Genomic DNA, 15,707 nt, shown 5'->3' on the forward strand with positions numbered 1-15,707 from the left:
ACAGGATACATTTAATGAAGAATGGACTCAGACGTTGGCTCAGTCTGCTAGCTTCTCTTATTAAAAAACAATGCAGTTGCGGCCTCTGTTTATGCCAAATGAAAAACGGACAACATAAACAAGAAATGAAAGTGATGCGCGGCCTTCCAGATTAAAAGCGCAAATTTCAAAAAAAGACATACAGGTAAGTAAACATCACAAACGGAAGTGCTTGTAGAATTCTTAACAAAGTAAATATCATCTTAATCCTGTGTGTGTGAAAAACAATGGACTCAGATAAGTAATATCTGTAAAATGAAGAAAATGAAACTGTACAGAAGTGACCATATCTTGAGGTTTCACTATATTTGAAAGTTATAACAATAGATTTCTCCTTGTTTTTTGTCGTATTTTTTCACCAACACGAAGTATGTCACAGATCTGTTTCGTTTACGATTGAAAAGCAAAAATGGCAAAAAGAGAAGAGAGGCACATGTGGCAAAGTGCCTCTGAATTTCTGCCACATCAGTGCCATCTGAAAGAGTATTCTCAACCACTGTGAACATATTAACTAAGTCAATGATGTGCAGCTTCTGAAAAAGAATGAGCAGAATTATAATAATTTCCTTGCCCAACATATTGCAATATACCTTTTCTGTATCACAAAATATAGCAATACACTTTTAAGACACAATAGCCATCACTTTTAGCCATATATATATATATATATATATATATATATATATATATATATATATATATATATATATATATATATATATATATATATATATATGGGTAGTTGAGCGTTAAAGGTTGCCTACCCCCTGTATTAGAGTGCTCTAACACTGGCAGAGATGCGGCAGTTGGTCAACAATAGACGTTTTCCTGCATGATTTCTCATACCCAGATAATAGTTCAATGTGTTCCACGTGAATATTGAAGTCAAAATTAAATTAGTTTTCATGCATATTTCATTATATGCAAATGACACAATGGCACTGTAGCAGAAGAAACTTGAGGCGGGTTTGACACGCTCATTAAAAATATCTCAATGGAAGGAATCTGAATGTTTTTAATGTAAATGTCGCCTGTTTGACAGGTGCACACAGGGAGAGACTGAGAAATGGAACACTTGTACTAATTGAAAGAAAATATTCACTAGAGAAAAGAAATACCTCCTCATCTGCCCCAAAAATAGGTCTTCGTATTCTTCATGTGTCCCAAGTTGCGCACATTTTTTCTTTCAAATAGTTCGACTAATTATTTTTAAGACCAGTAGTTCCCATTGAGAGGTATGCACCAATGATAAAAATCCGACCAGCCTACAAATCATTCTTGGTTGTGAGAAATGGCTTTGGCAAACATTTAATGCAAACATTTGCATTTAAAAGGTCATATTTGCCCTTTCAAAATGTTGTTTCAATCGTGACACAAATACAAGCATGCAAAAACCTACACCGTAGACGTGTAAATATACAAAGAGTGCTTTGCCTGTGTTAACAAGAGAGAGCAATACTTACTTTTCCTGTGTCAGAGGCTAGAGCACACCCTTGATAATTGGAATTCATTATCTGGAGTGTGTGTCAAAACTCTCTTAAAGCCAATAACTTATCATTACTGCTTGCGCACGCGGACCCACACACGACCTAAAAGGGTAAAAGAAACTCATCTTAACATTGTCCTTGTGTGAAATATCCAAAATGGCCTTCTGAAGAAACAAACTAAAAAAATGTCCACACTATAAAAGTGGTATGTCAAGTGTTTTGCGCACAAACACACAGCAACAGAAGTGTCCTTCAGCAGCAGTGTAGACCACCTGGATGATTACTGTTACACTCACTTCTGAGCTGGCAAAGCCACTTTCTGTGGACTCGCTGCTGAGCGTCTGCTGAGATGTTGCATTGTTTGAATGGTTGCAATGCATTTGATTGGACATGAGGTTGAGGTCTGCATATGTTTGTTAACATGTACACTATGTTTGGCTTCTCTGTGTAGATGCAACAACCGTACCCAGTGTGCTGTGGTGGCCGGCCCAGATGTTTTCCCAGATCCTTGTCCCGGAACATACAAGTACCTGGAGGTCCAGTATGAATGTGTACCTTATAGTAAGTATGTTTCTTTGTAAAATATATCATGTAGATGACCATTTTAAATTATATAGTTTAGAGATGCACCAAATGCTTGCCCACTGATTATTTTTGCCCAAAAATGGCAAAAAATAGGATTTTTGATTTTCAGCTACAATTACAATACAATTACAACGATCCCTCGCTACTCGTTATTGTGGAGAGACGTGCTGTGAAGGTTCCTTTCATGCCAGACAGTTGAGTTAACTTTAAATGCGCACATCACGGCTATTCCTCGGACATTGAACTACTGCAGTACACATATGGACTTAAATCTTAAATTATTAAAAAGCATTAAGAATGCATTGGGATCCTCTTACCTTTTATACTAAATTGGAATTCCAAGTGTAAACGCCGCATTTTAATCATGTTTGGTCAGCTACTTGCTTCACCCTAGTTCAACGTCTGAGCGCCTACTCGTAGGGTAACCGCCGCTCACCATGATCCTGACTACGTACAGCCAAGACATTGAAACGGAAAGTTTAAAAATATGTGTACTGCAGTCATATTTGTCTTAAAAATGTAAAAAATAAATACTTTTCACATTTAAATAATCAGTATCCACATACACACGCATGAAAATTCGGGGGTCGGGGGGGCGCTACACTTTCTCATTTATCGCGGTCCCCATTAACCGCGGAAAATGAGGTATTACTGTATAACTGAAATAACTGAAATAATGCATCTAAATAGTTGCTGTGATTGATGCAAAAAACGCTGCCAGAAACTGTTTGTCTGAATTTCAAACAAGCACAAACAGAAAGGAGAGGGGCGTCGCTTGGTAGTCAACCACTGTTGTAAAGCATTTCGGCAGGAGGACTATAGAGTACTGCCAAGTTTCCACTTCTTTCCTGGAACTCCAGGCGAACCCAAAAAAGACCTACCACGGAAGACACAACATCACTTCACACGCCAACAGCATGTTGTGAAAGCCAACTTTAAAATAAACACAGCAAATAATACATGCACAACAATGCAATATCCATGGTAGGCTGTCATTTCCAAATTGCTCTTTATAGCAGTATTAGCCGCATGGCTAGCTTGAGTTTTTACTGCTATCACATCACAGAGGTACCAACACACCGACGTCAAAAACAAAATAATATTAAAAATATCTAGTTAATTACACCGGCATCGATACAGAACAAGTCTCAAGCATTAGCGCTAGCCGCTAAGTATATGTATATGTAATGCATGGTGCATTCACAGTCAAAGATTTTAATATCAGACAGAAAAAAAAAAAAACTCTGCCAATGCGGTGAACGAAAATAGCTGCAAATGGCCAAATAATGTGGGCTTTTTTATCAATGTATAACAGCTTACATATATCTCAAAGAACGATGGATGTGAAATTACTTTGACATCATGTGGTCCATCTAGTTACTTAGTACCACAGTACCTAATCATATAATGGTTCTCCCCCTTCATTTTAGTGGTTGGTTTATAATTGAATCAACATAAAATCTGCCTTTGTCATATATAATTATTATACTGTGGACCTCTACGTACGAGACATCTCGTCACGAAAAATTTGGTTTACAAAATGCCTCAGTGGGAATGTATTGTCTCTAGCAATGAGAGAATATTCAAGAAACAAAAGGCGACATTGTTTGCATACAATGAGACACAAATGACTCGCTTCAACAAAACTATAATACGTTATCACAACCCTTGAGGTCTACTGTATTTGTTACAGTTTGTGATGCATTTTTATATTGAGTGTGCGAGGAAGCTGGAGTGCCCAGAAAGAACACACACACGCTCGGGGAGAACATGCAAACTCCAGAACGGAAGGCCGGAGTGAGATGTATTTGAACTCGGGTCCCTGAACTGTGAGACCGACGTGCTTAGCACCGGACCACTGACCGCCTGCAAATAAATAGCAAAACAATAATTTATCAGCAACCATACACTAGGAAATAAACCAAATTCACAAAACTCGTGAATGACTTGTTTTTTAAAGCAACAGCACAAAGAAATCTAAACATCCCAACCTTGAATGTTGTTGACTACAGCTACGCTGCACATATTTACTCTTTAGTCTATTGTTCCACTGTTTTACACTGTATTTTATCAGGTGCTACTACTACTCGACCACCAAACTGCCGTGCCAAAAATGTAAACACATTTTTCTCAAAACCAGGGAGTTCAACTTTTTTAATATTCAAATTGCTGTAATTTCGTAATTTTTTGAGCAACCGTTGAGCATTTGTCAAGGTTTTAGCAATATGTGTTATGTTTGTGCCTCGTTTAAATTGCCCTAGAAGCAGTGTTCTAGTTGCTTAGCAATTTGACACCATCTCAATTTACAACGAAAATAATAAACTTATTATCTATTGATTACCATTCTGACTGTTTGGAAGTGCCATTAACATCTTTATGAAGGCAGATTTTTAGCTTCCTCAGGCACCACTTAAAATATATCTATGGTGGTTTAGTTTAGCAAACCGAACTCCAAATGTAAGTCAAATGTCTATCAGAAATACTGAAGCCAAAATCCCCAGAGCTTTCACGATTAATTCATAAAAACGTGGATTTTTCATGTGCTGGAGGGAAATGAGGATTGCCTGATGCTCGCTGGGAAAAGTCTGACGGAGAGAAGTATGAGAAGTCAAATGATGACAGATGGCCACATAACCTTTGACCAAGTGATAACAGTCTGGGAGGTTGTATCCACTGGAGTGAAATCTTCCTGGGACATGTGTGAAATGTTCTTTTCCCTTCTTTCAACATAGTTTCCTCCAAATCTGGGTTCCAGCTTTGGGCTTAGCAAATGTTTGGGAGTTCAAAGGAAAGCCTTGTGGTTTGAAGACATCTATTTGTCCTTGATGTTTCCTGTCACATTTAAGCTTTGAGGGTTTGTCCAACGGCACAGTTATAACCACAACTTCTGTTTTAGTTTTATGGAGCGATTGTGAATGGATTCCATCCATGCTTTCTAAAACAAGAGGTTTTAAAAGTAGCTCCCACAGCCCAGATGGATTTGATTTGTGCCATATGTCAATAACGACAGATACACGATCTTTTGTGGAGCAAAACAATTGGATAACAAAAATAAACATCTGTTTGGATTCTCAGGGCACATTTGCATAAGTGTTCAATATTATTCAAATGGTCATTCAGTCCTAAAAAAAAAAAAAAGGAAAAAAATGAAATGAAATGAAAAGGAAAATGAAAAAAAATCACAAGAACATTGTTAGACTTTGTACGAACTGTTCTATTTACAGTAATTAGCGAAACTACTTAATACTATACTCTATATTAACTATTCTATTTAATATACTAACAGTTCCATTTTATCTATGTTCTACTTAACTATAGAACTACAGTGCCAACTCTACTTACGTATTTCCCTTGTCACAAAAAAATGTATGTTACGCAACACATCTTTGGAAAAATACTGTCTCGTTACGAATTAAAAATCAGGATACACAAAGTGAAAACTGTTGGTGTAACGAAACGCGAGACACCAGCACTCGTTAAAACAGGACTGTAGTGTAATACATCACAACCCGTGATGTCTCCCCTCCGCTGCTCGGGATGTTAAATGTAATATGTATTTGTTACAGTTTTTGATGCAATTTTATTATTTATTGAGATGCCGGCTTGTCCAGTAACAAGAGACAAGTTCTTTGCACTGATGTTTACTGCGGTCTCGCACTTTTTATCTTTACATGCTTCATTCACATTTTCTACCAACAGTTCACACCGTAGAACTAACCAACATAATATTGACATTAGCTACGGCCAACATTGTACGCATTCACATAAAAACACATGTATATCACTTTGGACCGTTGTAAACAAACTGCTGAACACGTCTTATCGAATCGCTGGCATGCTGTCTGGTCTGATGATATCGTTAGCACATTGTTATCACATCAGCAAAAAGGTTAAACAACAGAATACACAAAAAATACTTTGCATGACCTTAATAAACTTAAATAAACTTACACGCTCAAAATGGTCCAAAAATCAATATTATTCTCATATGGACTTGTAAATGATGCCTAGATCACTAGAAATGTAAAAAAGGAAAACATACAAATAAATATACCTAAACAAGGTTCTCTGCATGCAACACCAATACACCAGCACCATCCCAAGGCAAACAAATTAGGCTGTTTACATGTAACCTACAAAAAAATTCACGCTATGAAACAACTTCTGGAACAAATTAATTTTGCAAGTAGAGGTAACACTGTACAAATATTTAAACATTTGCTTTTTTGTGCAAATGTTCAGTCATTTGAAGCCTAACCTAACTAACTATGTTATATTAAAAAAAAAAAAAGACACTAACATGCCCATTTTGTTAATCATGACAACACAAACAACTGTTTGAATGACCTAAGTTTTGGGGTATAAATGGGTAATAGTCGGTTGCGGTGGTAATGCATTCTTATCACCATTAATGCACCACAAATGCATGTGTGTCCTTTAAACATTTCCCAAAGTGCTGCAGATATCGGATACTTCTTTGGAGTCTTTTTCTGAGCGAGCCTTGACATCCAAGTCCGTTTTAGCGGCCAAGGTGATTGCCCACTCTGAAGCATTCAATTATGTCTGGCTAAACGGCTCTTGCCTTTCGTCTAGAATGACCAGTAGATTAAATAATATGACTATCAGAGCCCTCTCTGGAGCAGATGGAAACACAACCTGATACCTGCTTAATGCCCTTCCATGCAAGGGTGGGCTACACCCCCATGCAAAGCTTTAAAAGTGGCTGTGTGGTTGCTTTTACTTGAATATCTGCTCTCAACTACATTTTAGCTGAGACACGTTATCCCATGCCACCTTTTTAAGGAAAGCAATATAGATAATCATTCATAGGCTGTCAAACAGATACCAGTGTTAGGTGGTGCCATAAATTGTAGCCAAAAAGCCATTGGAACCAATCAGATATACACTAAACACTAGAATATTTGGCCATTTAAGAAAGAGGAGAATCAAATTTGTTCACTACAGTAAAGCAATCAGAGTTACCTTTGTTAAATTTCTACACTCAATTAAAAAGCTACATGCAAGTGCAATGATGTTTTTCCCCATAAGAAATCATAAAATACAACATTGGTTTGTATCATTAGCAGATGCATGACAGCTAATATGCATTTTGTAAGGCACCGGGTAGTCTTGTGCTACATGGCCGGTCTCCAGCCTGTGTGTTCAGCCATGAAGCGTATAGATTAGCCCAAAATTGTTGTATGGATGTTTGGATGTGCCTCGCACACATTGTTTTACCCAAGAAAACCTCAAGCAGAACTCACTGTCAAATGCCCTACAACGAGCCCTTGCATTGCATCCTTCAAATATTTATGAAATCAATTTTCCTTGAAAGGCGCAATAATGTCTGAAGCTTGGAATAAGATACTCCTGTCCGAAGATCCAGCCGTCTTTGATCAAGCCGCCGCGCTTGACATAGCAAATCAATGTTGTCAGCGGCTTTGTTGGCGAGATAAATTTTACGAGACATTAAGCAGTGAAATATCTCCAAATTGTTGCTGTAAATCAAGACAGATCAATGGAAGAGGGCACTTTTGAGAAATATGTGTTACTCAACACTCACGCCTTTCAAAAACACTTACAACAGGTGGTTGGTCATATTTACGTCTAAAAGCAGTTTAGTTCATTCAGAATCTCTTGAAATTCAAAAGAAGACCGTATCGACAATTTGTTCTCCATAAAGCTAATTGTACTTTGCGGATACGGTCATTTTAATTTTACAATATGCATGCATTCAGTATATGTTTTTTTTTTGTTGCCATGTTTGGCTGGTGGAGAATGGGTTTGCATATGCAATAGGCGTTCAACTGCCTGGTAGCAAAACGGTTTGTTAGGTGACACTTTACTCATGCAGCGAGACATTCTTTGGGAGAGAGATGTCGGGAGATTGTTGCAAACTGATAATAAATGATAGTGTTCACCTCCTTTGTTTGAAGAATGTAATCCACATTACCAATTCAAGGGAAAACATCAGCAACAATCAAAACAGTCCAATTGCCACGATTCAACTTTTTGGTGAATGGCTGGATGTTAATTTCAGTATTTTGTTTCAAGTAAATATCTGTTAAAAACTTCATAGAACATATGAATAACAATTAAAATAATATTAAATTTCAAAGGCTGTAATAGCTTTCTTTGATACAATTATTTTCCTGCAAAATACACCAGTTGAGCAACATTACCAAATCAATGACAGGAATTCATAGTTTTCTCATAAAAACAATTCTCAAAACTTCTCACTTATAAATTTTGTTTTACTCCTCAGCAGCGTTTGAGCAATGTTTTTTGCTTTGAGAAGGAAGGTATTCCAAATGTGTACAACTAAGAGAGTCTTCGAACTTGGCTTTGCAAAGTGCACACTGTGTTTACAATGAGCCTTTGAGCAACTCTTTAAAACTAAAACTATGTAAATGCCTATGTTTGTTTGTCGTTGTGCTAGTAACTTGGTTCCCAGTTCAGCTGCTGCAGGAAGTAAATAGAGCAGTTTTTTTTTTAATGCTTTACAAAATTTAAATTACTCTCCAAAGTTAGAGCTGTAACTGTGACAGCCCTTAAATGTTCACTATTCAAAGGGAATGTAGAAAAATATGGTCTGGGCTGGTGATTTCAGTTTGACTAAATCTCCTTAATCATCAATAGAGGTGGTTAGCATTTGATTTATTGAAATAAGAGGTGGCAGAATATGCTAATTAATGCGTTTTCCCTTTCTTGTTTTAAATGAAAGTATATACATGTTCTTGAGACCACACACTAATTGAAAGTGAATTCAAAACACCTCTGCGAATTGCAGCCAAGGACTGCACTCAATTTTGTATTGGTGGGGTTCAACTGGCATATATTTTGGCAATCAATTAATTGGTTAACTGGTTAGTACACCTATCCTGTTGTACTCAATTGACCCCCCACTGTTCAGTGTACCCAAAGTTGGGGCAATGGAGCGCTTACCTCCCCCATACATTAAATACAGTGAAAGTGCTCCATTTGCAGCGTGCGAGCACTTGACCCCTGCCGATCACCTCTGAAACCATCTGGTGCTAATCAGAGCTTGATTATGAGTGTCGCTCCAATGAGACACCACTTCACGCTGGCATGCACGTTCTCTGGGCTCGCGAGGTTAGAGGAGCAGCACGTGCTCTCGCCTCTGCGGATGCCGTAAGCAAATCTTAAAGAAGGTTGTAAAACAGTTAATTGCATTATGTACGGTGGAGTTTTCAGGGAATTTTGCACCATCATCACAACCCCTCTTTTTGGCTTGAAGGACTTCCTCAACTCCTCATCGGTCTTCGCTGCTCTGTTGGATGTTGGCAGTTTTCCAAAGCTAAATTCAAGTGCACTCCCTCGTTTTGGCTTTTCTTTTCTCCAGCTCTCTGCGGTATGAGTCTTTGACAGTTGCATGCCGGTCTAGCTAGCATGCCTTGGCTGCCATTTGCCAGCTGTGCTGTAGATGTTGGCTTGAAGCAGTGCCGGCCCAAAAAAATGTAGACGTCAAAGCACAATAGCAGAAAATGTTGCGCCTATGCGGAACCCAACATCTGGTTTTGCGATTGTTTCTTTCATGTTCATCCGTCAAAATCACTTGGGATCATGCCTATCCATTTTCTCATCACAGCGGCTCTCCAATTGCAGTTGTGAAGCAATTAGCCTACTACCGCATTTGGTGTATTAATCAGAAAAAGCCAGTGATATGTTATGCAATACCCACGCTGTCTATTTTAAACAATAGCGATCGGCACGGAAGGAAAGCTAATTAAAAGATAAAATCACCTTTCTTGTCTGTCCAATTAAAGACTTCTGTCAAATTGGACCCTTGGAAGAAGTCCATCACGATGACATGAGAGGGCCTATTTTTGTGTGCGCTTACATGTGTGTGCGTGTGTTTTCAAGAATAGGCAAGGGAAGATGGAAAAGGAAGCAAAGGAACAGAAGAAGAGCGAAGGAGGCAGAGTGACAGCCGAAACAGCGATAGAGAGAAATAGGTTAGACAAGGCCAGCAGACAAAGAGCAGAAATAGGGAATTAACTGATAAAAGACACGTGCAGAGGTGGACAGGCTCTGGGATGGAAGAAATAGTAGAAAAGCAGGGAATGAAATGGCAGAATGTCAGGTGAGGAGGAGCAGGGTGAGAAAAGAAATGAGATAATAATGAAGTAAGAAAGACAAAAAAAAAAAAAAATGCCTATAATTGACCTTGGGCTATAACAGGCTGATTGGAGATTAAAGATAATCGTGCTAAGGCTTCTGTCACTACTCGTCTGCACAAGGACACACATACGCACAAAACACACAAATACTCGCATGCGTGAGCCCTGCGGTGACACACACATTACATGCGCACACGGGCTTACACACTGTCTTTCTGTCCAGTCCAATACATCCTTATTAAACCATACGTTTTCAATAAAAATGCTAATTATCGTCACAGTGCTGCAACGTAAGGTGAAAATTGCTGCTGCATGTGTGTATGTGTGTCAGTGAGTGCGTTTTCGCAAAAAGAAAAGATGATCAGGAAAGCATAACTAAATCAAGCAGTTTTTGTAGGCGAGAACGTGAAATTTCAATCATTTCATAATTTATCATCCTTATAATTACTTAGAAACAATATTCTTTTGGTTGAAAAATGATAAATCAATTAGATTACTGTCTGAAAATAACTTAGGGAGCCTGCATATGCAATTATCAAGAATCAAATTTGAAACACCTGACACTGGTTAGGAATGTATATTTTCCCTATTTTATAAATCAGAAATGTACTGTCCGTAAACGTTATTAGATTTTTTTTTTCTTTTTCTACGTTGATCAGAATCTGCCCAATTGTTTCTTTTTGTTTTGATTGTGCATCACTTATGGTTTGTTGGCTCTGTGTAGGTGATAATTTTGATAACGCAGCATTGAGCTTGTGTAGGTTGGCTGAATCAGGGGTGTCAAACACACAGCCCACGTCCTGGCCCGCAAACGGGTATAAACTGGCCCACAAAATAATTTGGGGAAGTACAAAATTTAGCTGTGTTTTTTAATAAATGAAAAACTTGAAATGCTTCATGATTAATAGAAATATTAATATTTTATGATAAATAGTGATGCTGTACTTGCTTCATTTTAGACAGTATAAAACATGAATACATTTGAAGTTTTGTTTTAAAGTTATATGAATATTTACCATGATTTTATTGGTCCCACCCACTTTGGAATAGATTTTTCTCCATGCGGCAGCAAGCTTAAATGAGTATGACACTACTGCTTAAATATGTTTGACACTACTGCTGAACATTCCTGCATTTTTAGCACTAACATATTTATAGAAAATGAATGAATATGGATGGATATTTTCAACATACCACTGACTGAATACTGCAAAATAATACCAGTTCAAACACAAAAGAATACTAAAAGGATAGCCGCTTCTTCTGTCTCCTTTTTTTTCTCCTTTTTGATTCATTGATTGACTATTTTAGTGAACATATAAACACAATAATTCATACATACCGATGGATGGATGGATGGATGGATGGATGGATGGATGGATGGATGGATGGATGGATGGATAGATAGATAGATAGATAGATAGATAGATAGATAGATAGATAGAATTTGCATGTCACAAACGTATACAAGGTCTTAATCAATTTACATTTTTTAAAATATTTTCAATACTATATTTTTAAAAATGTTTTTGAGCGCAGCTTTTAATTCACATCTTTTCAGTTCTCTTTCACAGTTGACACATTGAACAGACACACATATATGCTTTACCCCAAAAAATCAGGACCAAAATAAAAACAAAAAACCTTAAGATAGGCCACTCCAGACCATAAGCAAAGGGCTCATGTGACGATTTCATAGTTTTGATTAAAGTCAAATTGTTTAAATGGTGTTAATTTTGCATTTAACCTTGGGGGGGGGGGGGGGGGGGGGGTTGCATGGCCTGAATATATATTTTGTGTAGCCAATTTGCTTTACCCCAAATACTAACATGAAGCCTGTGATTCATTTGACATGTTTTACAACCCTTTCCTTGAAATTGCAGGGTGGGATATTGCCAAAAAGTCCTCCTATGCACTCACTGACTGAGGGGTCTGCTAATCTAGGAACACAAGTAGCAATACAAATTGAATGGCATTTTGTATGACATTTGGTGTGCCATTTGCAACACTTGGTGCTGACGTTCTATTTTCATTTGTGAAATGCAACCTTGGAGCAGGCACATTTCCTATTTTCGAAGACTATGAAGGACGCTCAGCTGAAATTTGTCATTCATTGTCTCAAGTTGTCATCCTCAGTATGTAGCCACTAAGTGTTTTATGGGCATCCAAGAAAGTAGGTTTTTTTTTTTTTTTTATTCCTCCGCCTCACCTTTTGTTGCATATGCCACCAACTTTGTTTAAAATCTAATTCGAGAAGACTTCCTTCTTGTTTTGATGTATGCAAGTGCAATGTCACAGAAGTTTAAAGTTTTTTTTTGTTTTTTTTAAATGGATGTGACTTTTGCTTTGTCTTTGGCATTTTTATCTTATTCTTTTGCAACTTGACTTAAAGCAACAGTTAACTTTCAGTTTTCCTTGATTATTGTGGTTCCATATGGACACAAGAACATTTGTTTTGACTGAAAAAAGACTGTATTTCCTGTGAGCACATAATGTCATGAAATTCTGGTCATCTGCAAATTGGACTAAATAATATTGCATCTGTTTTCATTGTCTATGTGAAGATGAATAGTGATGAGGTAATGAACCCAATTGTGCTTTTGAGTTTTTGCGTGGGGGCTGGTTGCGTCAGTAGGTAACTTCGCACTATTCAGGTGATGGCAATTCATTACTACTGCACACATTTTTGGTAGCTAACATCAGCATTGTCATTTTGACTTTAGCATTGAAGATTACCCCATTTGTCCACCAGGAACAAAACCAGGGCAGCGGTGTTCAGAAATCCCTCCTTGTCTTGGTGAGCTCACTGAAAAGCCAGTGAAAAGCTTGGCCAGTGTTGATCTTTGACTCTACTTTTATCTGGATAGCCTCCCTTTTTCTTTATTTTTTTGGCTCCACGGACAAAACATTTTGTGTAAAAAGTTGTTTTTGAAGCTTTTGCCGTGATAGCAGTAACCCCACAAAGATGTTTGAAACTGAATTGATTTCCATCACTGTAACAAATAGGGAAATGGTAAACAGATGTATTGCTGTAAAGCAAGCACAGTAGCGCAAGATGTGTTTCAACCCTGGGTCTTCAGTGATGTCATATTTAATTCCTACCTAAATTAATATGCCTCATAGTAACATTAATATAACACCAAGGCTTGGGAATCTATACATATACTGTACATTATATCACCCTTAATATAGGCTAAACAAGTGAATTTATCTGTGTGTTTAAGGGCCATCAGCAAGTCTTTTTCTATTGACAGGGAGGCTAATGTTGAGAGCTGTGTCTGTCTTTTCATGTTTCTGGCATGAGTTTTAAAATGCCTCAATGCTGAAAATGAGCATTCAACAGTCGTCCCCAAACGTTTTGGAAAATACTGTGCTGTTGTTTTAAAGTGCCTGAACGATATTTTGTGTCTCATTGCTGCAACGATTTGATTTGGCACACCCAGTATGGCTTGATCAGATGCAAACAACCAACATTCCCAGCAATGTAATTTGCAACATTTCTCAAAAGCTGTAAGCCAATGGTCAATAGGTGCCTTTATGAAAATGACTGACAAAAAAAAACCTTTTCCCTGCTAGGACAGAGTAGCCAGAATGCAGTCAGCTGAACTTTTGCTCACAATATCCAGTTTTTTGAGAAAGTCTGTCATGATAACGATGTGCCAGGTATTCCTACAACAAGATCCCCCTCTTCTCTTCTTTCTGACATTGTGTGTTAAAAAAGAAAAAAAAAGGTTCCAGCCCCATTCCTTGAAGTTTCTTAGTGCCCGTAAATGTGATACAGACTGCCTCACGCTTTGAGAAAAGTTACCCTTCAACTAGATATAAGCTCTTTTATAAGGAGTGTTATGAAAATTATTTATGAAGTTTAGTTTTGATTTAAAGACTCATTCCCCAAAAGAACGAATGCTGTAAATAAAGCAAAAGGTGATTCAATTAACAATTACATTGAGCGTATGAACACTTATGTCGCAATCTTGTGGTTAATATGGTAACTATTCTTAATTGAATAAAAACACATTTCATGGTTTGACCATGGGGCATATTAATCCTCCCACTTTCTAAAGACAATAAGAAAATCATCTAATCCAAACAAAAATAAGTAGGTTCAACATTATTTCTCACCAGAAATTGTTTATCAAGAATTTCACTAAGCCACACCAGTTGCCATGCATATTTCATGAGCAAGGGATTTAATGGTCACATATGTGCGTGTGTGTTTCCATACGTTTATATTCATCACACGTGTTTGTGGATGCTGATGAATTTGATCTTTAATGTGTTAAGTAATGCATGGACACATTGAGATGTGTAGTGAAAAAAAAGTGGGTAAAAGTCCTGTGCTATACCTTGAAAGCATCATCCATGCCTTAGCTCCTCTTCTGCTCTCTGGGGAACGGTTCCATTCAGCAGGTAGCTAACGGTCTTGAAAGACACAAGGGGAACTGCTCGCAGGATTAGGTTTCTGTTATGTTCACAAGCCACTCATTGCCCCCCACCCCCCAAGGGACTAAGGTGGAATGGAATTCATATGTTTTAAAGGCTCTGAGCAAGTGTGCACATTTCACTGAGGGGGCGACGTGAATAACCCTCAGCCAAAGTGAGCTCTGAGGAGAGTGCTTTGAATATAATAGGGAGGAAATTGGTTTGTTGGGAATGGAGCAAAGCAGCACAATCAGCATGATCCCACACATCTGCACAATCATACACTAGAGTCACACCGTGGAGGTTGAGGTCCGCAAAGCATTAACTCACCCACTGTGCAGCGCAGAGCGTTTTTAATGCTTCAATATCAGCTTGTCCACAGAAACGGAATCCCAGTAATCACATTAGTGTTGCGGTTTTCTTTTACTCTGGTTGTTATTAGCATACATTAAAAGCTTGAATCCTCAGGTCATTTCGTATTTCGGTGAGGTCTATCGTGCACCGTGAATAAGACTTTTTAAGGATGGCGTTCAGTATAACTTCAAATACTCTGTGCTAATAGATGCCGTACCTCATTTACAGTTGATTGCCTCTTGTCTCGTCCAATCGAACAAGTAAATGTTTCTTGCCAACGACATCCATTTTTGCACTTAGGAAAAAAATAGTAGATGATCCGACTAGGTACAATATTACCTTTACTGTAAAGTTGGCTTCTGCTATTCACAGGGAGTAGGATTAGCTTTCAAATAGTGAAAATCAGTGTATAAATGATAGCCAATGAAATTCATTGAGAAAAGGTTTTTGTTGTGATTTTAATGTTTGTTTCAATGTTTATCTGTGTGCATTCAATATGCTCTATAGATAGTATTGCTTGACGACGAGGGATGACCTGACCTTGAGTCAGCGCCAATATCATACAGTCTCATTTTTGCTCTCCATTATGTTTACAGCTTCACAGCAACTTACGGTACATGATTGCATACATTTTTCTGTGTTACGAATAAATGGCATTTTACTACTTCAATGGGGAAAA

The 15,707-nt window shown here is 37.8% G+C and overlaps 1 protein-coding gene across 1 annotated transcript in view; it reads left to right on the forward strand.

Annotated features, from left to right (window-relative positions):
- Positions 1 to 15,707, forward strand: part of adgrl3.1 (adhesion G protein-coupled receptor L3.1) — a 168,895-nt gene that overhangs the window by 73,783 nt on the left and 79,405 nt on the right. The window contains exon 5 of the mRNA XM_088419286.1: positions 1,978 to 2,087. Within this exon, the coding sequence (XP_088275412.1) occupies positions 1,978 to 2,087 (110 nt within the window). The remainder of the gene's footprint in view (positions 1 to 1,977; positions 2,088 to 15,707) is intronic.

Source organism: Hippichthys cyanospilos, chromosome 7, assembly GCF_059441005.1.
Source record: "Hippichthys cyanospilos isolate Australia breed blue-spotted pipefish chromosome 7, RoL_Hcya_1.0, whole genome shotgun sequence".
NCBI lineage: Eukaryota > Metazoa > Chordata > Actinopteri > Syngnathiformes > Syngnathidae > Hippichthys > Hippichthys cyanospilos.